Source organism: Magnolia sinica, chromosome 2, assembly GCF_029962835.1.
Source record: "Magnolia sinica isolate HGM2019 chromosome 2, MsV1, whole genome shotgun sequence".
Taxonomy (NCBI): domain Eukaryota; kingdom Viridiplantae; phylum Streptophyta; class Magnoliopsida; order Magnoliales; family Magnoliaceae; genus Magnolia; species Magnolia sinica.
Genome location: NC_080574.1, coordinates 44,542,639 through 44,566,118, shown reverse-complemented (window position 1 = coordinate 44,566,118; position 23,480 = coordinate 44,542,639). Strand labels below are relative to the sequence as shown.

The 23,480-nt window shown below is 39.6% G+C and overlaps 1 protein-coding gene across 5 annotated transcripts in view; it reads left to right on the top strand.

Moving 5' to 3' along the window:
• Nucleotides 1-609: 609 nt before the first annotated feature.
• The window catches only part of LOC131237062 (protein DETOXIFICATION 45, chloroplastic-like), a 68,139-nt gene continuing 45,268 nt past the window's right edge, over nucleotides 610-23,480 (top strand). For 2 of the 5 annotated variants that reach the window (XM_058234706.1, XM_058234710.1), the window contains exons 1-3: nucleotides 610-799; nucleotides 8,589-8,992; nucleotides 12,144-12,286. In XM_058234706.1, coding sequence (XP_058090689.1) covers nucleotides 8,643-8,992; nucleotides 12,144-12,286 — 493 coding nt within the window. In that variant the 5' untranslated portion in view covers nucleotides 610-799; nucleotides 8,589-8,642. Of the gene's footprint in view, nucleotides 800-1,280; nucleotides 1,473-1,662; nucleotides 2,157-8,588; nucleotides 8,993-12,143; nucleotides 12,287-23,480 lie in introns of those variants that run through there. The other 3 variants (XM_058234709.1, XM_058234708.1, XM_058234707.1) reach the window with 3 other exon arrangements.

Here is a 23,480-nt window from a genome sequence, read left to right as displayed (position 1 = left end):
AAAAAGTTTAATTTATAATATTTGAATCCGGTTAAAGTCGGGTACGGATTGGATTGGATTTCAAACCGGGTTGGATCAGTTTACTATGTAACCCAAATCTACTCAGTTGGGATTCGGATCAGGGTGGGTCTACTCCATCCGACTCCAACCCTGGCATTTGGTTCCGGTCGAGTAGTATCCGACCGAGTCGGTCCTGCCCAGCTCCGGGTCGCGGGCCTCAGTCCTCTTCAGCGTAAATGCACAACTCCTGCAACCACCTCCTTCAAAATGTAGCATCAGATGCGTCAGCTCATCAAGTGGCTGACATGTGTTCTTGGAATATAGAGAACATCTTATCATAACCGTCCATTATTTTTGTACACTTGCACTGCACCTGATGAAGGGCGGTGATCTCTCACCCGAATGCCACGTTGGCATCTGTGAACCAAGTCCACTTTCCCGTGAAAGGGTAACGGATTGGCTACTCCCGCTGCCAAAGAGTTCGTATATTCTGTCTTCTTCGCTGTCGGTCGAGGTGCCCACGTGGTACGACGCCCGAAGAATCATTAAGGGCAGTATCGTCACGTGGAAGTTGGAGGGTCGTGATTTTAAGGCGTGGCCTGAATGATTGGGAAAACGATAGGGAGGGGGGCCCACAATATTCCAAAGATACCTCACCTCAAAATCATAGGCGTTGGAAAGACAATAGCCATTTCTACGTCTGTTGAAAGCTTTTGGATGGATTCCAATTCCAGAAAATAGGTTTTGTAGATACCCTTCTTCTTCGTCCTCTCAAGATTCTCAACTCCACAGCGTACAGGTACATTTCTCTCGCTCTTGCATACATGTTGGAAGCTGTATGGGGCCCACCCATGATGTTTTTGTGAAATCCGAACCGTGCATCTGGTGCGAAATCTTCATTTTTTTACTGTTGAGCAAGAAACATCTCGATGCGCAAAAATCAGTTGAGCCACACCAATGCACGGTCCCACCTAAAATGTATATATTCACGCGGTGCGGCCCACCTGGGTTTGGGTATGTCCCTTCATCCTGGTGGGTTGCGCTTGGTGAATGGCCTGGATGGGATGTTAACAACACGGTGGACCCCACATTCCGTCTGGAAGCTTCTATGGTGGGCATCCCCCTCCATTATGGGGGCCATTTTCTCCTTTGGTGGGGTCCACATAAGTTACGGACTAGGATTATTTTTGGGCTCTGGGCGGAGCATGGTGGCTGCATCTAATGAACGGTTTGGTTGGCATTCTCCACATTTTGGCTAGTTCAATGGTGCATGCTGATAGTTGGGGTGTGGCGGGGATCTCGACGCATGTCTCGAAAATGGGATCCTGTAATTGAACTGATTTTCTGGATTCCCGCCACATTCGGTGATGGACTCAGTGCCGGTGTACACACCATACAATCTTTTCCAATTTTCTTGAGAGATGCAGTGGCTGTTCCTGATAGTAGGATTTGGAAAGAAGCTGTTCGTCCAGGTAGAGGGGCCTTATCAGGTTTTGCTGTCGTAGAGGAACTAGGCCAGTCTGGCCATTAGGTCGTAGAAATTGACGGTTTAAAAAAATGATCCAAGAGTCTGTAATTTGTCATACATGTGTGGTTTAACTGATGACTTGACCAGCCTGATTTTATTTTATTTTATTTTATTTTATTTTACTGCGGTGGCAGATACAGTGGGGCCCACTTGATGAACGGCCTGGATCTTGCAAGCATATGCCGTTAGGGTTGTCAATTGGTTGGGCCTGGGGTTGGCTTCGCCCGGATTTTGAACTGTTTGGGCTGGGCCTGACAGGCCGGGCCTATTAAAAAATTTGATTTTGCTAGGACCTAGCCCAGCCCATTGACAATCATGGCAAAGTACCTGGTCTCCACCACCCACGACCTCTATCCTCTCTTATTTAGAGATAGAGAGAGTGAGTGTTGGCATGCCATTGGAGCAGAGGAGGGAGAAGAGAGAGGGAGGGGAGAGAGAAGAGAAGTGAGAGAGAGAGAGGGGAGAGAGAAACAAGAGAAAGAGGGGAGAGAGAAGCGAGAGCGAAGAAAGGAGGAGAGAAGAGAGTGTGTTGTGTGTGTGAGTGTGAGGAGGAAGAGAAGAGGTGTGGCCCACTCGCATGCTTGATCAAAACTGCGTTTACTAGCTACCATCGCTGTCGTTGAGTAAGGTAAGTGAATTGGCTCGTCTTCCCATTGTGTGATTAACTAAAGTGTGCTGCCGATTTTTATGTTTTAGCTCCCTAGTTTGGTCGTCATGTAATCGTGTCACTCGATCCACTAAATGTTGTCTGCATGCGCCTGACTGTGGTATTTGAGTGGTGATTGACACAATTTTGATGAGAGGGATTGGTAGAATGGATTTTGGTGTGACTTCTTATTGGTTGTACAAGTCACACGATATGGGAATATGTAGTGGGCAATGCATTTATAATCTCTGCAACAAGTGTGTAGCATTTCACGACTCTGGTCCATAGTAGCATAGCACCTGTATGTCATAAAACAAATAAATTTATCATGCACTACATGAACATTTGGATATGATCTATAATTTTAATAATTTATTATGGGTACCAGTTGACTATTACCATGGAGAGATCCTTTATTGTCCTTTCGGCTTTGATTTCTTTTGCTACTTCCAAACATGTACAACTTTTGACATGGACGGACAACGACTTATTACCCTCATGTCAATTGGTTTGAGTGTTGCCAATTTAGACCATTAATGATGATTGCGCATGAATAATTAAAATAAAGTGTCTCGGATGTGTTTCTCGATTGACTAATATAGGACCCTTTCTTGGTTGATATAGTGACCACTAATGGCATCCAAATTAGTCATTGTCGATCTCTTGAAAAGAGAGAAAATTTGATGGGAACAATTTCGACGACTGTCGTAGGTCTATTAGAATTTTATTGGATAATGGAACGTGCTATACTTGCCAAAAACTGTTAGAAGAACAAAAATAGAAAACAAGGATGTTTTGACAAGTAATTTGAAGCTTGCCAAAAAAAAAAAGAAAAAAGAAGAAGAAGAAGATGAAGAAGAAAGAAATGGAGGAAAATTTACAGATTTGCTAGAAATATCATTCTTAGTTCTATGCATAAAGAGTTAACCATCACATGCAAAATACATGGGATTGTCAAGGAAATTCGGATGCCTTGATTGAGTCTTATGTTAAAATATTGGATGCCAAGATCAGAATAATACAGATGGAATTTGATGCATATAGAATGACAATTGGATGCTCCATTAAGGACAATACTAGGAAAATGGAATAGACGATGACAAATTTGTGAAATGTAGGTCGTGTTTTGACTTAAAATCAGAAAATTATAGCAAGGTTTTGATATCTGCCGGGTTCTTGGGCTCACGTTGAAGACATCCTGAATTACAATGAAGCAGTCAAGACCTATAAGGACTTAGCTCATCACCTAGAACATGAAGTTGAGTCACAGGTCATTCAGTGTAGTGGTAGTGTGCTTTTTACTGTTGAAAGTTGGAAAAATAGATATTCGGTCAAAGAAAAGGTTTAGGATAATGTGTAGATAGAATGCTCTTAATAATAAACCTAACCCATCTTATTGTTCACCCATTCCTCTACGTTTCCGTCCACAGTCAGCTTGTTCCCAAAAACAACCACCCCGATGCCAACCATTTTCACCTCATAGTTGACTGTATCTACCTAGATATCAACCCATGAGACTTTTTAAATCACTACAACCCCATGACATGTATGTTGAACCTATGCAACTAAGGAAAGATAATAAGAAAAGTGCCAGAGGAGAATGTGATGGCTCCTGCTTTGTGTGCAGAAAATAAGGCCATAGGGCTACAACTTGCCTCTAAAATGGTAATTTTTAAAACCATTAGTTGCGTTTGTACAAAGGTGTTGATAGTTGCTTTAAACTTTAATCAATGGATTGTGGATTCAGGGGAAACAAGGCATGTGATAAAGGACAAAGAAAGTTTTGTGGACTTCCAGACTATACCACTTGTAAGTCACAAGTTGTATATGGGAAACAATAGATTTGAGGACCTTATCGGAATTGGTACTTATTGTCTCGAATCAAAGATATGACACTCTTTGCTACTCTAAGAAATTTTCTCCCAGGCCGAGAAATCTAATATTAGTCATGTCTCTAGTTAGAGAGAATTTTGATCCTAGGCTGAGAAGAAATCTAATATTAATCCCTGGACGAAGTAAAAGAGGCCGTCTTTGCCACCCCAGCCAACAATGCGCCTGGCCCGGACGGCTTCACGGGCCTTTTCTTCTCCTCTTGCTGGGATATTGTCCAGGGAGAGATTTATCAAGCTGCCATGGAATTCTTCCAAGGAGGCACCATACCGAGATCCTTTCGATGCTCGTCTCTTTTCCTCATTCCCAAGAAGAAAGATGCGTCTTCCTTTCCAGATTATCGTCCTATTAGCCTATGCAATTGCATCCACAAGATCCTTTTCAAAATTCTAGCAACCAGGCTGTCTAAAGTCCTCCCCTCCATCATATCCGAAGAACAAAGCGCCTTTGTCAAGAACCGATCCATTGTTGAAGGCATTTCCATAGCCTCGGAAATGGCTAGCGACATTGACCACAGAGTGCATGGTGGCAACATCATCATGAAACTGGATATGGAAAAAGCCTATGATAGGATGGAATGACCCTTCATTTGCGCCATCCTTCTTAAATTTGGCTTTTATCCATCTTGGGTCCAGTTGGCTAGGCAATGTTGGGAAGGATGCTGGTTCTCCATCATCATCAATGGGAAGCTGCATGATTTCTTTCCATCATCGAGGGGCCTTCGCCATGGAGACCCTCTTTCATCGACCATCTTTATTATTGCGGCTGAGGTCCTTAGCCGAGGCCTCAAATCCATCTTTCCAGTAGGGGAGATGCCTCCCATATAATCTCCCAAGAAGCTACCCCATCATATCTCATATTCTTTTTGCTGACGACACCATTATCTTCTTGAATGGCAGACTCTCTTCAATCCGCTCGTTGCTAGCTTTCATCAAGTCCTATGAAAATGCGTCGGGTCAGAAAGTTAACTCCTCCAAGAGCAGCTTCATTCTTCCCAAGAGAGCTCCTCTCAATAGAGCCAGGCAGATAGAAAGAATAACTGGATTTTAGCGATCCTCTTTCCCCATCACATATCTTGGTGTTCCCTTGCTAAAAGGGAGGATTTGATATCGCCACATGCTACCCCTCATTCAAAAAATCGAACATAGAATTGCTGGATGAAAGGCTAAACTCCTCAATCAGGCTGCAAAGGTGGTTCTCATTCAGCACGTCCTTGCTAGCATGCCCATGCATATCCTCTCCTCAGTCGATATCGCTGATAATATCGTTGATAACCGGAAATGTGGGGAAACATGGAAAAAATGGTGGAATTTTCAGCAAAACTTCAGGAGATGTTAAAATGGACATATTTGCATATTTAGAAATAAAAAAAATTGCAAAAGAATGCATACATAATAAGTTTTCATTTAATGGGGCCTTAAAAGCATGTGCTGTTGTAAGAAATCAGTCCAACCATCCCATCTGGACTATTTAACCATCCAACCTTCCATCTAAACATCCATTGATATTGCAAAATATTAACAACGCATGATATTTCACCAAGAAATCATCAACAATTGGAAAGGAAATGAAAGATTGTGGTCTCAATATCGCGCATGTTGCGATATCGATAATATCGAGATATTATCAATATTATCAATGACAAATTGAACACTACATACAACTATGTGCCCATGAAAAAAAATTGAAATAAAAATTTACTATTGAAATATCGTTGATACACTTATGATACAAGCATTACCTAGAATTTACACAGTAAAAAATATTGGCGATACACCATAGTTGAAAATATTGGCAATTACATTAGCGATAATGATACATTGGCGATACTTAGCGATACATTGCTAATACCTGAAATTTCTAATACTACTAGCTTTATCGGTATCGCTACCAGTGTTATTGATATTGCTGAGCTGGAGATAAAGATAATATTGAAGATATTTCGATAATATCGGAGATAATTCGAACACTGCATGTGTAGAAGATCATTGTCTATACGTGAAGCAATCTAAAAAGCACTTCTTGATATTATCTTATATGTCGATGATATTGTATTAGTAAACAATGATTTGGGAATGCTTCTCTCAATCAAGGAATGACTATTATTGAATTTTGAAATGAAGTACATTGGTGATGTAGACTTTATACTAGGAGTGAAAATTACATGAGTTCGCTCGAAAAAGTTTTTGGGATTATCGTAGGCATCTTATATTAAGAAGATCTTTTGAATGATTCCCAATGCACAATTCCAAGCCAGTCGGAACTTCAATCGATAAATACTCTAAATTAAATAGAATTATGTGTTCCTAGTATGATATCAAGACATCTATGTCATCCGTGTCTTATGCTAGTGCGACATGCAACCTTATGTATGCTGTGCTATGTACTAGCCAAACATATATCATGTCGTAGGTCTTGTGAGTCAATATCAAAGTAATCTAGGACAAGCATATTAGCAAGCAGTCAAGAGAATTTTCCTCTATCTTTTAGGAACAAGGGATTACATGTTATGTTATCAAGGTGCACAATTACACCCAGATCCATAGCTCAACTGGCAGACTGGGTGGAGATACCTCGTTTCAACACTTGAGGTTTTGGTATCGATCCCTAGCGGGGGTGGTGTACTGACATGGGTGTGTACTAACAAGCTAACTCAAAAAAAAAAAAAAGGCTTATTCTGTTGCATCTTGGGCAGATGGTTAAGATAAAGAGAGTCTACTTCAGATTATGTGTTGATACTGAATGGAGGTGCCATTTCATGGTGTAGTAGGAAACAATCTTCGACTACACTGATGTATTGCATGTTGTGTAATGGCTAAGAGGGTGTGTGGATTATGAGATTTTTGAGAGCTTTAAGTGTTGTTCCTACTACTAAAGGTCTTCTCCTGATAAAAATGGATAACACATAAGCTGTAGATCTTATGAAGGATCCAAAACACCAAAGGAAAACCAAGTACATTGAGATTAAATATCACTACGTCAGAGATTAGGTGAAAGACGGGCAGGTAGTGCTCAAATATATTCCCAATTGAGAGATTTTAGTTGATCCCATGACAAAATCGATTGCTAGAGATATGTTTGAAATATGTGTCAGGCAGATGGGACCCACGATAGCTTGATATCTTTCTTAAAAGTTGGAGTGTTGTAATTTTGTGTGAGATTTTTAGTTATACTCCCAACTGGTTATGATGATAGAGATTCCATTCTATAGTATTTGAGATCTAGGACTTGTTCTATAACATGAATTTTCTAAATACCCACACATTAATTAATTTTTCGCGCAGTCAATTTTTTAGGCATTGAGATCATTAGTGGTGGATCATGTCCTTCACTTATTTTTTCATCAGTAGGCTAGTACTTTATTAGCAGAGGTCCCAACCAAAATGTACATATATACAGAGAAACCTGAGAATAAATATTACAACTCAAACCAACACTTCAGAAACTAAACAGTAGCCTTCAAAGCTACCGCCCAATCCTTCACATGCATCTTAGCCCTGTTGAAGACTTCTAAAACTCTACCGTCCCGATTCCTAAAGCAGCGGTTGTTCCTCTCTAACCATAGAAACCAAACTCCCACAAGGAGGCATAGGCGCCAAACTTTCAAACCCGACATACTTAAAACATTTCCATGCTACATCAGGCTAGTCTTCCCCACTTGCATGAGAATTGACCACCTCTGATATCCGAGTGGGAGGTATGTTTAGGATGAGGAAGTACGTTGAGGTGGAATCATCTTTGTAGTGATACAAAAGATGAAGAAGCGCAAGTTAAGGCGCGCCCACCTCCAGTCACAATTATGTGTATGTATTATTGAATCCCTAATGTGCTGAGAATGTTCGGATGAATTTTGCATTGTTAGTGCTTATTGGCCTATGCTACCACATAGCAGATAGTTTTGAGTGACTGGGGATAAGAGTTTGGGAATCAAATGACATTCACAGCAGTAGAAGAGTTAGGAGTTGCTATGTTGAGTTTGCACTCATGTGTGTTCGGCAGGGCTTGTGTGTGTGTGTGTGGACTTCAATCATTGGGCCATGTGTGTGTGTCCCTGTGTCTGTGGGGACTTGGATGTTTTGGCTATGAGCAATGGAGGCTAGTAACTACACCTGTTAAGAGTGGCTTAGGTGGTTTGGTCATGTGCAATGAAGGCCAAGAACTACATTGATTAGGAGTGAGTTTCAAGTTGAAAGCTATAAAAGGGCAAGGGAAGACCTGGAACGATGTGGGTGGAGCTGTGGAGGTACTAAGAAAAGACTTGAGGGGCTATGGTATTATTGAGGACATGGCCTGTGATAGAGTGGAATGGTGGAATAGGATTGTAGTTGACCCCAATTAATTGGGATAAGGCTTAGATGACTACAATACGATAATGATATAAATATAAATATAAATGTGCGTGCGTATGTGCATATAGATATAAATATACATGCATTCATGACATACATATACATACAGACATACACAGATGCATTATTGTTCAGAAAATTGTAGATGTTGACACTTTCTTTGCTTTATGTGCAGTTGTTAACCTGATGCCTGGCACCTGAATCGGAAGAAATAACTGAGTTTCTTACCATGAAGGTCACCCAACTAAGAGGCCCACTTCCTAATGGGTTGACAGCTTCTCGGCATGAAGAGAAACCCATGAAAAAAATGATAAGGTCCTCTGCATCTGGATGTTCAGTTGAAATCCATAATCTCATGATAATGGACAATGAAGTTAGTGCCCCCAACATTGTGAAGCCTTTATATCTGGCTGGTGGCCATAATAAACCATTCTTTTCACCAGTGATGGCCTACAGAAAGCGCATCTTTTCAGTGGTCAATAGCCAATCTCGCTCAGATTACAGTGCGGGTACTTATGATGAGGGGAGTTTTACTGGAAAGAAAGGAGATCGTCTAGGCAGTTTTATGGAGGGAATTTTGTAAGCTTCGAGACCCACCACTATTCTCTACTGTTGTATAATGTTTTCAAGCATGCCTTCCTTTGCATTCAACCAATGTATGGGAGCTCTCATGATGGACCATTGGATGTGTATTTCAAAGGGTGCTTCATTGGCAAGAACCTTGATTTTATAGGGGATACTCTCTTTCAGGGTGTTTTCTTGTTGCAGTCAGACACAACCCAGACAATAACATGAACAATATATTCAATATTACCAACTTTATAAAGGTTTACTTATAAGCTTTAAAAAACTGTAACTTTATCATATATTTCCTTTATTATATGCCATATTTCCAGTAAGCTCATGTTATATGAATTCATCACTCTGGTTAGATTGTTTACGATTATGCCAACATACAAGCTATAAGGAGAGTTACTGTTGCCTGATGGCTATACATGAAATAAATCAAACAAAAGAGTTTGGGGATATCTTTGTTCAATATTTATTGCTTGCTCAGCCTCCAACTTTTATGCTGTTATCAGTCACTTGTGTTTTTATGGAGACATGGCTTCTCCTCTAGCATAGAATACATGTCAAGATGATTATACCAACCAGCGAGCGATGAATTAACAAGAGAGCACTGCTGCTTGAAAGCAACACATTGGCAAAATTGCCAAGGAAAGACCATTGTGTGTTTTTTTATTTTTTACTTTTTGTTTTTTTATTTTTGAAATTTATAAACAACAAGAAAAAAAAGGAGGGCAAATTGCCTGGAGGCCAAAATGGAAAACAAGATACAAGAGCGATCTCTCATTGCTCCAACTTCAACCTAGACAGCCTCCAAGAAAAGAAGAAAAGAATACAAAAGATCAAGGGAGACCAGTGCTACAAATGGAAAATGAAACACCTTGTAATGCACCAGGACATTGCTTCTGCCCCACTTGACATGGATCTCCAGTCCTGAAGGTCCCCTCTTGATATGCCTCGAAATTGACGGCTCACCATAGCTCAAACACCCAGAAGCAACGATTCATCTCTTTAATGATTCCAAAGAGAGCTATAGCCAAGAGCTGTTGTTCTTTCTGCCAGAACAAGAAAACATGCACCTTCTGTGATGGAACTTGTCTCACTTGTGCTAAAGATATGAAACTCCTTAAGGTTCAATAATTACACATCACAGAAATAAATTGACTTAACTCATCGGATAGATGTGAGATGAAAGTTGTCCCCCAAACTCTGTAATAAGCTCTCACCCTTGGCCCTTGTTATTCACAAGTTTTCTTCAGGGACAGGCATAATATGATCCATTAATCCTTCAAGCTGAAAACAATGTAATGCTTAATGTCATAGACTTTATTGCTATTTGGACCTTTGAGTTCCAGGGTTTTAAGCCTTTAGGTGGGTTCTTCACAAATACTCCTATATGGTTGTAGAGATATCATATTTTCTTGTACCTTTTAAAAAACAAACAAACAAACATTTTTCTTGTAGTTCATCTGTTCGATTGATTTTCTATGGCCGATAGTTTTGGTCATTGTGTAGTAGGACAGTCATAATTTATATGCCCTTAATGTTAACAATGTTCTAAGTATATTAAGAGCATGTTTTGTTGGGAACGGTCTCTCTAGTTTTGAATATATCGTATCGGGAGTATATTTTGTTCCTCTTTAAGCTTCAAGAAGTTCCCAAAGGGCCAAAACATGAAATATGACACCTATAAATGAAATGGTTTTAGCTTCCTAACACCTATAAATGTGGCTAAAAGATATCTAAATGGTCCTTGTTCAATTTTTGAATGGATTTCAGCAAAATGTTGCTCCCACTCAGGCGATGGGAGAAACTTCTTCATTGACTCCATTCATACTCTTAAACTCATTGAGATCCCCATCTAGGTTCAGGGCCAACCTCTCATGAAAGAAAACCATTGATGTTTGGCCTGCTGGCATGGTTTCGTATTGGCAACCCCTTTTATATCTTATCATCAACCTCAACAGCCCATCACTCCAATTGCTCTCCAACACCCACTCTTCTTCAAGTACACTCCTCTCTAATGGTTGTAGCTTCATTCTCTTCTTTTCTCATCTTTCGAAATTTATGAACTTGCTACAAATATACACTTTCTATGGACTTCTCTCTGATACTCTGATATACTCCACAGTTTCAGTTTGCTTCTTTTATCCCAGACTTATTTCCCTCCTAATTTCTACTTGTCTATTCTTCATCTGGATTATGTGTCTTTGTCTACTAAATTCAGCCATAATTCCATCCCCATCCTTCTTCTCTCTTGGAAAAATAAGCTCCTATTCTACCGTCCTCAGAATCATCATCATTGTTATCAACATAAACTCCCACAGACGCAATGAAATAGACTATTTCATAGGTTGATTACAATCAGGCGCTATCTAATAGTCTATTACATAGGTTGATCACAATCAATGAGTTTGCACTCTTGCATTATTTATGATTCCCTCAAGTTCTCCTATCTCTATAAGGTTACTTTGGCAGGTCTACTGCGGAAGGTGACTTTGGCAGTATCTATCAGTCTACTTTGCCTGAAACAATCATGATATGTCCAACTCAATGGGCACTGACAATCTCTTTTCTAGGAAAGAAAAACATTCTTAATGATTGGGTTTCTTCTGAAGACCTCACTGAACAGTACACTTGTTTACCACTTGGAGTATGAACGGGTCAATGATCTTCTATTTCTTAGTTTGCATTGGTGCGAGCATCGAGATTTGTAATCATATAAGAGTCCCAAAGTTTATAGTGTTGTTGGAATTTAACATTCCTTTAGTAGGTTTCTATTGCCTGTATTTTTTTATTCAATCATGTAAGTGTGTTGATTGTATCTGGATAAAATAATTTATGGATGTCTTTTGTTTTCATATTCTCATCCATCGGATCTTTGATGTCAATAAAGGAGAATATAACATACAAAAGATACTATATAAGCTTTGCTACCACCATTACTGTCATTCGCGTGTATTGAAACTCCATGTAAATAAAATGAAAAAGGAAAAGTCAATTGAGTTGTGCGCGCGTGTATTTGGTTCTTCATTTTTCTTCTAAGTTTTATATTATGCTTCTATATTTTCTGTAAATTTTTGAATGACATTTAATTTTACACTTCGTTGTTCTAGGTTTGTAATCCTCTCAATTGTTGCTTCCCATTTCGTTTTGTTCTCAGTGAGTTGATGGGAATTCCTACCACCGGGTCAGGTTCTAGAAGTGTTGATAATGAGCTTGTAATTCTTGCTTTACCAGCAATTATAGGACAAGCAGTTGAACCCTTCTCTCAATTGATGGAGACAGCATTTATTGGTAGATTAGGTATTTTTTCTATGCTGCTACATGTACTCTAATAAACATATCTAATCATCTTGGTCTTGTTAGAAAACACTTTATTTGATCTTTCATCAGTACTTCATCAAATATGACATTCGTGTTTGTGTTATTCTGTCTATTATATCAAGGGTGATTTTTTTTTACATCTATCAGTTCTGCACCATGATGATTGATGTGTTCCAATCGTATTTTGACTTCTTTGGTTTTATTGAATTGGACATTCAGTGGGCAATCTCCACACACTCCATGTAATGGTCATATTAGATTTCCTTTGTATAAGACTATAGGAGATGAAAGATCATGGTGGATTTGGAGTCACGAGTCACTGCTTTATTAGGATCAAGAGGTAGGGTCAAGAACATGGTTTGGTGTTTGTCCGAAACCCGTACACATCACCCTATATGCATTGCTATTGCCCATGAACTATATGGTTGTATTGGCCTGAAACAGGCTGATACGGGGGTGATATGACCCCATATAGGTGATGACCGATATAATACGTTGAGACTGATTTGCAGAAATTGGTCCTGAAGGAATTATGGGTCTGCTCATGAGGAAACATAGTTTGCTGATGTGTATGTCTCTGTACGTGTGGAACCATGGCTCAGTGATCCAAATTGTTGATTTGATGGGACCCACTGTAGATAGGGGATGACTTGAAATCTTCCAGCCTGAAAGATCTTAACCATTTGGTCAAGGCCTGGAAGTAGACAGTTGAGCAAGAATGACTTGCATTCAACAAAAAAAAAAAAAAAAAAGAGTCTTGAAGTTCTGATCGTTGAAAGAAGCATATAAAGAGATCGGAGGAGTAAAAGGGCATAGAGATTCTATAATCTCTCTTTTATTCTTCAAAGAAAATAGAGAAGCTAACATAGCCAATTGAGCAGTGAAGGGATTCTATAATCTCTTTTTTATTCTACAAAGAAAATAGAGAAGCTAACATAGCCAATTGAGCAGCGAAGGGATTCTATAATCTCTCTTTTATTCTTCAAAGAAAATAGAGAAGCTAACATAGTCAATTGAGCAGTGAAGGTAAATCAGTGTCAAGAATAAGAGAATATAATATCTAGCAGCTATATGGGTAAGGAGCAAGAATATTTTCCCCCCTCGGGGTTTAAGTTTCAAATGTGATACAAGATGTGGCTCGATGTTCTCCTCCCTATAGAGCTTTAAACAAAGATACAAAATATCTGGACATTAAATAAAAATTTGCTTCACGTGGCCTTTTCATCTTCCTACAATTTGAATGCCTTGGAAAATCTTTGCCTTCATTATTTGTTTCATATGGACTTAATACTTGCTCATTGTTGGAAAATTTTCATTTATGTCTTTTCTTGTTCCTTTAGGCATAATTTAATTGCCAAAAATCTTACTTTGTCTTGTAGATGTTTATTCTTTAAGGAAATATAAAATTCCTTGTACATTTTTTGGGTTGACCAAAAAAAGAAAAACACCTATTCAAGCATCCTATAAGACCTCTTGTTAGATACCTTTAGGCTTTTGCATAATGCATTAACTTCTATTTGCTTAGTAAAACATGCGTGTAGTAGAAACATAAGGGGCACATGCATAATATGAATTTCAATCTTGACTGCATGAAGAATGCATGTTCATGCTATGTAAGTCATCGAGTTAGACTGTTGTTGCTATGGTGTAACTTTAGGCACTGTTAGAAAAATGTACTTCAATTACTATGAAAGTCGGCCCTGAAGAGTGGGCCTGCAGGATTCGATGGTTTACACGATATGGGACCACAAAAGTTGATGATTAACAGTGCAGTCCAACAGTCTGCCTAACCACTATAGAAGTAGATGGGTCTTATCACCCCTCTGATTCTACGGTATAGATGGCCCTGAATTTCGATGAATGATTTGGATTGTTTAAGGGACGGGCCAGATGGACATTTAAGGGGTATGATAGTGTCTCTCTATTTTCTCTCTAGGCTCTCGTGATTTTCATATGATTTTCATGAGAGAACTCCTTCCTTTTTATAGGGAAGCCTTAGAGAGTTTGGATGAGGTTGGAGGTTATTCAGTCTCATCGGATCTCCTTATCCAATTTACGTTCAAAGTTGAAGTTCAAATTCAACTTCAAACTACCGAGAGAAAACACAGATTAAAAAATTAGAGGGAAAGCCTCATGGGACCCATCCACTAGAGATTGCCCACAAGTGGGCCCCATAGGCCCATGTCCAACATCTCTCACTCAATCATGTTGTGAAATAGGTACAAAGAAGATTGTTCATCTAGCTTGTCTCATAACAAGCAAAACTAAACACCGCGATCAAAAGAATCAGAGGCGTGAGACCAGCTGGAACACTGTTATCTTCTCACAGGTGTTTGAGTAGTAAGTGACTACCTAACTAGCACTCAATAACTCAAGCTTTGCAATGCTTGTCTTAGTTCACATAACCACATCGGATGGAGTTAACTCCCGATCTGGAGTACTCAGCCAACATACGTACTTATCCAACTTATTGACTTATTCTGAAAATCTGGTTTTCGTAGACATAGATTTAAATCCTTTTAAAATAATGTTATTATATATATATATACACACACACACATACACATACACACTTTTGAAAAAGAATATCGGTTGCAAAAACTCTATCAAAAACTCAATACTGCCAGTGGATAAGTCTTCAAGTGTGTGTTTATAGTTCTATAAACTTGGTGTAGCTATCGCGGGATCTTCCCCACGCAGATATGTAATTTGGAATCGGTCAAGCTGTTTTCCTAACGTAATCGAGTCTGCCCAATCAAGGGCCTTTCATCATCGTACACTAAAGTAGCTACACTCAGTCTCATCCTCTTATACACAAGAGAAAGGTAGTTAAGAACACAAAGAGTCACCTACGGGACTGGCTACTCACACGTTGCAATGATTAGATTGAATCAAAGCAATCAATAGGTAAAAGGTTCCTACACGTGGCTACAATCCACATCGTAAAGTAGACAATACTAGGCATGTCGGGTTTGCAGTACGCAGGTCGTCTCACATGGGGTATTACTCATCTCATATCCTCACAACTGGGCTTTTAATTCATGCCATAACATTCATTGCTTGAAGAGCAATGTTGCAATTATGTTATTCTACTTGATTGGTCTCATTTTTAATCCTTTTGGGACTGAAGGCGGATAGGACTCACTCATATCCTCATCCTCTATTATTCATAATAAAGAGTAGTTCATACCTCAACGTATGAACATCACCTTGAATGTACATCTCTTGTACACTCTGGGTTGGTCAATTCATGCGAGTGGGTGATCGGCCTGTTGATAAGGTTGTAAATTATACATTATTTTAACGTAAATATTGATGATCTGCATACCTAGTTAATATTAGTGCTCAATACAAAAAAAGAAGAATGTATTATTCATTAATGAAAGATTAAAGGTACATGATACAAACATAACACTCAAACTCTCCTCAATCCTATCTGCCTGATGTGAACCTGGAATAGATCTCTAGCTATAGGTTTTGTCATGGGATCAGCCATCATCTCCTTGGTGGGAATGTAGCCGAGGGCGACCTTCTTATCTCTCGCTTGATCATGGACATAATGATACTTTATCTCAATGTGCTTAGATTGTTGGTGGTGTTTGAGGTCCTCTGCTAAGTCAATGGTAGAGATGTTGTCTATCCTCAATGATATAGGCTCACGAATGCCCTGTATAACACCTAGACCTAGTAAGAATTTGCGAACCCATACACATTCTTGAACTGCATCACAATACGCAATGTACTCGGCCTCCATAGATAAAAGGGCTGTGGACGTTCGTTTCTTACTCGACCATGAGATAGCTCCCCCTTCGAGCAAGAATCCTGAAGTAGACTTTCCCTCGTTGGCGTCATTACCCCAGGCAACATTGGAATATCCTTTAAGCTTAAGACTCGTGCCTTCATATCAGGTCTTTTGTTCCTCTAAGATAACAGAATATGTGTTTGATGCCTTGCCAATGAGACGGTCCCAGGTTACTCTGGTAATGACTGACTATGCCAACTGCACAACTAATATCCGGTTTGGTGTAAAGCATAACATACATTAAGCTGCCTACTGTGCTTACATAAGCTACTGAGGACAACCAATTTCTCGGCTTCAGTCTGGGGACACGATTTCCTATTTAACTTGGTAGCTTTCTCCATAGGGGTTTCAACAGCTTTTGAATTTTCCATCATGAACCGCTCTAAGATCTTTTGTATGTAGGTGGCTTAAGACAAGCCTAAGAATCTCCTAGGGCGGATGATTTTTTTCCCTGAGAATAAAGTTGGCTTCACTATGATCTTTCATCTCAAAGTTCGAGAAGAGCTAACCTTTAGTTAACATCAACAATTGCATGTCATTATCAGCTAGTAGGATATTGTCTACATATAGAGATAGTATCAGAAAAGATCTTTTAGACCGTTTCATGTATACACAATGATTTTCTTGACTCATTGTGAAACTAAAAGTGGTGATGGGTAAGTGGAACCTCATGTGCCACTTTCTTGAAGATTGTTTTAGCCCATGGATAGATTTTGGCAGTTTGCAGACTTTCTTTGGGTACTTTCTATCTACACAACCCATAAGCTGTTGCATATATATCTCTTCATCCAAGTCACCATTTAAGAATGTGGTCTTTACATCCATTTGATTTAACTCTTAAGTCTAAACTTGTTACAATGGACAAGATCATGTGTATCGAGGAGAATTTTGCAATAGGTGAAAAACTCTTCTCGTAATCAACACTTTTATGTGTGAAACCTTTCACAATCAACTGTGTTTTATACTTGTCCACCGTACCATCTATCTTAAAAAAAAATAAAAATAAAATCTTGAGTACCCACTGGTTACCTATTGCTTTGCGATTGGAAGATAGATTTATAAGTTCCTAGACTTTATTCTTTTCTATGGAGGCGATCTCTTTGTCCATGACAGTTACCCAATCAATCGAATTTGAAGACAACAACACATCTTAATAAGAATCAGGTTTATCATCGTCAATCACAATGCAAGAGAATGATTGGCCCTCGATATCAAAGTATGTTCTGGGAATCAATCCTCTTTTACTTCGACGCAACTCAGGGGCCTGCTGAGATGTACTCCCACTGTCCTGACAAACTATAACATCTCCATTTTGAGAAGCAGAACTCTTACTCTCCTGAGATACATCGGGAATTTGAAAAAGTTCAATCGCAACCTTTTGCTTCTTTTGGCTGGGGTATCTGTCTTCGACGAAGGTAATGCCTTGAGATTCTATCTTAGTCTATCCTCCACGGTCCTCATAAACTAGAACGTATCCTTTTGAGTGCATGGGGTACCTAATGAATACTTACTCGATAGTTTTACTATCAACTTCTGTGCAGAGCAGGCAACAAAACATATCCCAAAGATTCTTAAGAGCGTAGGTTGGCTAGAGAAGGAATCCTCCCAGTCCACATCTCATATGGGGTCTTAAGAATGGATTTAGATGGAACTTTATTAAGGACAGGCGACTGTTAGGCGTCTCCCTAGAATGTGATTGAAAGATTAACATGTGCCATCATCGATCTAACCATGCCCAATAGTGTTATGTTCCTTCTCTTTGCAACTTCATTTTGCTATGGAGTATAAGACATTGTGTATTGCTGGACGATGTTAATGTTTTCACTGTATGATTTGAATGTTTCAGATATATGCTCGCCACTTCTATTAACTCCAAGGATTTTAATTTTTTTTTCAAGTTGATTTTCTACTTTAGTTTTGTATTTGAGAAAACAATCACAAGCCTCGGATTTGTGTGAGATGAGATACACATTCCATAACGTGAGTAATTGTCAATGAAAGTGACGAAGTATTGACATCCATTTCTAGCACGTGCATTCAAGAGTCCACATATATCATAATGGTTTATCTTTAGCAGACCCTTGGACCTAAACGCTTTAGGGAATGGTTTCTTGGAAGTCTTCCCGGATATAGTATTCACAAAATGGCAGATCAACTTTGGATAATGAACTTGACAGACCAATACGAGTTGGTCTTGTCATACGATCCCTTCCAATGTGACCTAACATCGCGTGTCATTTTATGGATTCAGATACTACAGATTCATTCGACATAGCAGATAAATCAAGAAATGCATCATTACTATCTATGTATAAAATAAATAAATTTGAAATCAAATTTCCACATGCAAAGATGAGGTTATTGAGTCTTAAAGAAGCTCTTGTTCTGGAAAAATGAATATCAAAACCATCAACTAACAACTTATAAATAAAGATTAAATTCCGATGCATGCCCGGTGTAAAAAGAGTATCATAGAGGGTTATTATTTGCCCTATGCGCGTACAGAGACGATAAACACCAATCCCTAGCATGTTTTTAGCAGCGTTATTCCCCATGTATACCTTGTAACTCCCCGTAGCTACAAGTCAAAAATCCTCAAGTCCTCAATGATCTCGTGTCACGTGCTTTGTTGTGCCTGAATCCAAAATCCACTCGTTAGAAAGAGTATCAATAGAAAGGATTTCAGAACAAACGCCTACGAACAAAGTATCTAGTGACTTAGGAATTACTGTCTTTTTATGGGCACACTGCCGGGCATAGTGGTCGGAGTTTCCTCAGACATAGCAAACCAAGTTGGATTTTCTCGTCTTCTTCTTTCCTTTCCCCTTCTTTAGATTTGGAGGAGGCGTTGCGGACTTCTGTTCTTTTCTGTTCCTCTTTGCCTTCTTGCGAGCTTTGGTCCGTCTCCTATTAGCTTTCCGCTTGTGGATTTCTATTGCAAAGGCCTTGGCTGAACTTAGCTGAATTGCATTCATTTCAACCTCTCGTACCAGGTGACCATAAAAGTCTTTGAACGTAGTGATATAATCAATTTAGTTCAACATCCGTTAGATTGGGACCCAAGATTCCGGCAAGGAACAGTGCATTGCGATTATCTTTTGATTTTCAGTTAATTTGCACCCTACGTTCCTTAGAGCGCCTATCATCTGCTCCATCTTGCAGATATGATCCTTGATGGGGCAGTCAACTGGCATCTTGTATTCCTGGAACTCTAGTTCCATTACTCGAACATTTGCATCTGACTTCTGAGCATAGGCATTTGTCAGTGCATCCCAGATCCCTTTAACGGTCTCATGCATTTCATACATTGGTATGACTTCTTTATGCATGGTGTTAATTAGGATATTATGGGCAGAATGATTTTATTTACGCCACTTGTTGTAGCAGTTTATTGCAGCCCTTTGTTCTCCTAGATTTCCGTCCCCAGCCATTATAGGTTCCTCTCGAACCTCATTAAGAGTACGAAATGTCGTCCTTGTCCAGAAGGTTTCGAACTGCGCGAGACCAGTCTTCATAGTTGTTGCCGTCGAATTGTTAACTCTTGAGTTGTTCAATGATTAATACCTTGGTGGCTATCTCTACATTGCATCAAGTATCATTACTTAACTATGATATAAGGTATTTGTACTAATCATCAACATTTTTATGTATTATTCAAAAGTTCAAGTTATAAAAGTGATCAATCCATCTTTTAGATGAGATTTGAAAGTCTACATACCCTAATGGGCGGTGCTGATCAATTAAGTTCTCTAATTTAAGATGAATATGATGCTTTTATAAGAATCTATTTGTATAACATGCAACCTTCCATTATAGGTTGCATGCATCATTTGGTGGAGGAGACTTAACTCTCACTCAGGTTATGTACAACCTGTATATGTAGGGATTATCCTAGCTAGGGGTGTACACGAACCGAGCTAGCTCGGTTAGCTCGCTCGACTCAACTCGAAAAAGCTCGATTCGACTTGGTTCAAAGCTGAGTTCGAGCCGAGTCGAGCTGATTTTTTAAGCTCGAAAATGAGTTTGAGCCGAGTTCGAGCTGGCCCTAGTTCGACTCGACTCGGATCGAACCTAGCTCGAATCGAACTCGGATCAAACCAGTTTGGTGACTTGTTTACTTTAATATTAATGTTGCTCACCAAGTGTTTGATGAAATGACTCAACGAAGTGTGGTTGGTGGCAAGGAAAGTATGTATATGAAACAAATACCCTTTTTTATTGGATTTTTATGTTGCTTGGAAGGTATTTGATATAATACCTAAATAACCTTTGCTGCTGTTTTACAGACAATGGGATTTTGAAGGCGCAGTCCAGGTGTTTGTGAAAATGCCGCACAGAAAAACTCTGCTCGATCTTGGCTCGAACTCGGCCCGAATTGGCTCGAGCTGCTGACCGAACCGAGCCGAGCTGGCCAGTCAGGCTCGAGTACTGAGCCGAGCCGAGCCGAGTTTGAGCTAAGGTCAGCTAGTGGTCGAGCCGAGTCGAGCTGAGGCCAGCTCGACTCGGTTCGGCTCGATGTACACCCCTAATCCTAGCATAAAATTTGTACTATCTTAATCTAAACACATCAAGCCTAATTAAAAGCACATGCTCTAACCTTATCGTAAGTTTTAATGGAAATAAGTGCCAAGATATTTAGAGAGTCCGAACATCGCCATTGATCTTCCTCCATTCGTGATGGATCCAATCATTACCTTTAATGATCACCATTGATGATGGATCATTTCATCAATGTCGATCATCATGGTAGATGATGGTTCCGATCACTAACGGACCCATGATCAATAGTGATTAGATGGAAATTGAGAGTGATCTACATTCACATGCACGCGTGCATTAATGCAGCACACACACATTTTATAATCAAGGGACACATGGGGTTACACATTTTGGTTATTGTGTTCCAAAATGTGTGGCCCACCTAACATGATTACTAATATGTACACAATCACAATATTAATATACCACAATCAAGATCATGAAAATCCAAAATTTTATCATTTTCTATCCTTTTATATGAACACATATATCGATCATAATCAATACAAGAGATTTTAACCATTAATACAAAAAATGGACCACACCATCGGTTGGATCTTTCCGAAAAACCTCAAGTCAATTACCAACATTCGGCCTGAATCAGCCCACAAATTGCCGAATAAAGGTTTAACAAGATACGCTTAATCTTGAATTTGTGCATAAATATGGGGCCATATGGGCTGTCCAACCACTTGTGGATAGTATATAATGGTCTGCAAAATTTTACACACATGATAGACATATTATATCATAAAAAGTATTAGAAAAGCAAATGAAGGGTTAATGGGCCCGAGCCTTAATATTAGGCCCTCATTTTAAGAGAATGTGAACAACAATAATCAATATCATGTTACCGTCCATTTATTTCTAATGGTTAGGAATATATTCGAATTTCGACCTCTAACATAATTTTTTAAAAAAAGAGTACCCCCCCCCCCCCCCCAAAAAAAAAACAGAATAAAGAAAAGAAAAGGCCCAAAAACCTTTTATCTAGGCCCACATAAAAACAACCAAAATGTTCTTCTTTCTTAAAAGGGCCCATATAAAATTCTGGGCTGTGCAATGGGTCCACAAAACCCACTCTTGCAGGCCCAATACAAGTCAGGCCCAACAAGCCCTTTACACAGGCCCAAATCTCATAGCTATCCTCTCTTTGTCTTCTCCATCAAGGGTTTATTGAACCATATTCTCAAAAAAATGATAGCCATTATTGAGGTCTCCTCCCAAACCAAAGGGCAAAATGGCCATGGAGAAATAAAATTCTCCATTTCATTAGATATTGGCGCTCTGCAGCTAGGGTGTTGTTCTTGTGATGGGGGTGGCGGTGGTGGTCATGGCTGTCGATTGCGGCTGGCGGCCATGGCTGCTCCGTGCGGCAGGCAGCCAGGGTTGCCATGAAGGGAAGAGAGGATCAGAGAGAGAGAGAGAGAGAGAGAGAGAGAGAGAGAGAGAGAGACGTGACCCTTGGGGCTGCCGCTGCTATTGTTGTTAGCGGTGGCGGCTGCCATGGCCGCCACTGCTTGCGTCTGCAGCATAAGGGTAGAGAGAGAGAGAGAGGCGGAGAGAGATGGGGAGAGAGGCAGAAATGGAGAGAAAAGGAAGAAAAGGGGGGTGGCCTATAGCATCTGTTTCTTGCTTGTGCCACTGTTAGCGGTGGCGGTTGCGGCTATGGTTAATATTGCTGCAATGGCAGCAATTTCGCATGCCTTCCACAAGAAGTGGCATTGACGCGCACTGCACACGAGCGAGGCCAACCTTGTTATCCCCAAACTCCTTTCCCTTTTTTTTTTTTTTTGGCTGGTTCTTTCTCTTTCTAATTTCTCCATTTCCTAGGCCCATTCAAATCTTCCATTTATGCATGTAATTGGATTACTGGGGTAATGGAATAATATTCCTCTCTTATATTAATTTCTCATTCCTCATTCCTCAGATATTCAGGAATAAATGAGATATCTTTAATTCCATTTAAGTATTTAAAAAGATAGAAAGATGGAGATCGATATATTTCAATAAAATAAAAGCACTAGTAGAAAAATGATAAAATCGTAGATTTAATGATAAAGGCCTACTTACCTCAATATGATCCTTTTTAGCTTAAATCGGAGATCCGTAGTTGAGTCACTCTAATACCACTGAAAGTCGACCCGGAAGAGTGGGCCTGTAGGATCCGATGGCCTACATGGTATGGGACTGCAAAAGTCAATTATTAACAGTGCAGGTCCAACGATTTGCCTAACCACTACAAGCGTAGATGGGTCTGATCACCTCTTTGATTCAATGATGTAGATGGCCCCAAATTTCGATGAATAGTTTAGATCATTTAAGGGATGGGCCACATGGACATTTAAGGTATATAATAGTTATCTCTCTATTTTCTCTCTAGGCTCTCGTGATTTTCAGATGATTTTCGCGAGAGAATTCCTTCCCTTTTATAGGGAAGCCTCAGAGAGTTTGGATGAGGCTGGAGGTTGTTTGGTCTCATCTAATCTCCTACATTCAAAGTTGAAGTTCAAATTCAACTTTAAACCTTCGAGAGAAAACATAGATTAAAAAATCAGAGGGAAAACCTCGTGGGAACCATCCACTAAAGATTGCCCACAAGTGGGCCCCATAGGACCATGTCCAACATATTGATGGTACCATAAGGTTACTCATTTCTTAAGAAATATTTGGTCAACTCTAACATTCTTCAGGAAACGTAAAAACTGGGGAATGAATTCCCGAACAACGTGCTTGGTTTGTGTTAGAGTAAATTAGGATATCCTTATTAGATTATGATATTTTCTTATTAGTTAAGATGTGTATCTATTGAGATCTCTCCAAATCTCTACA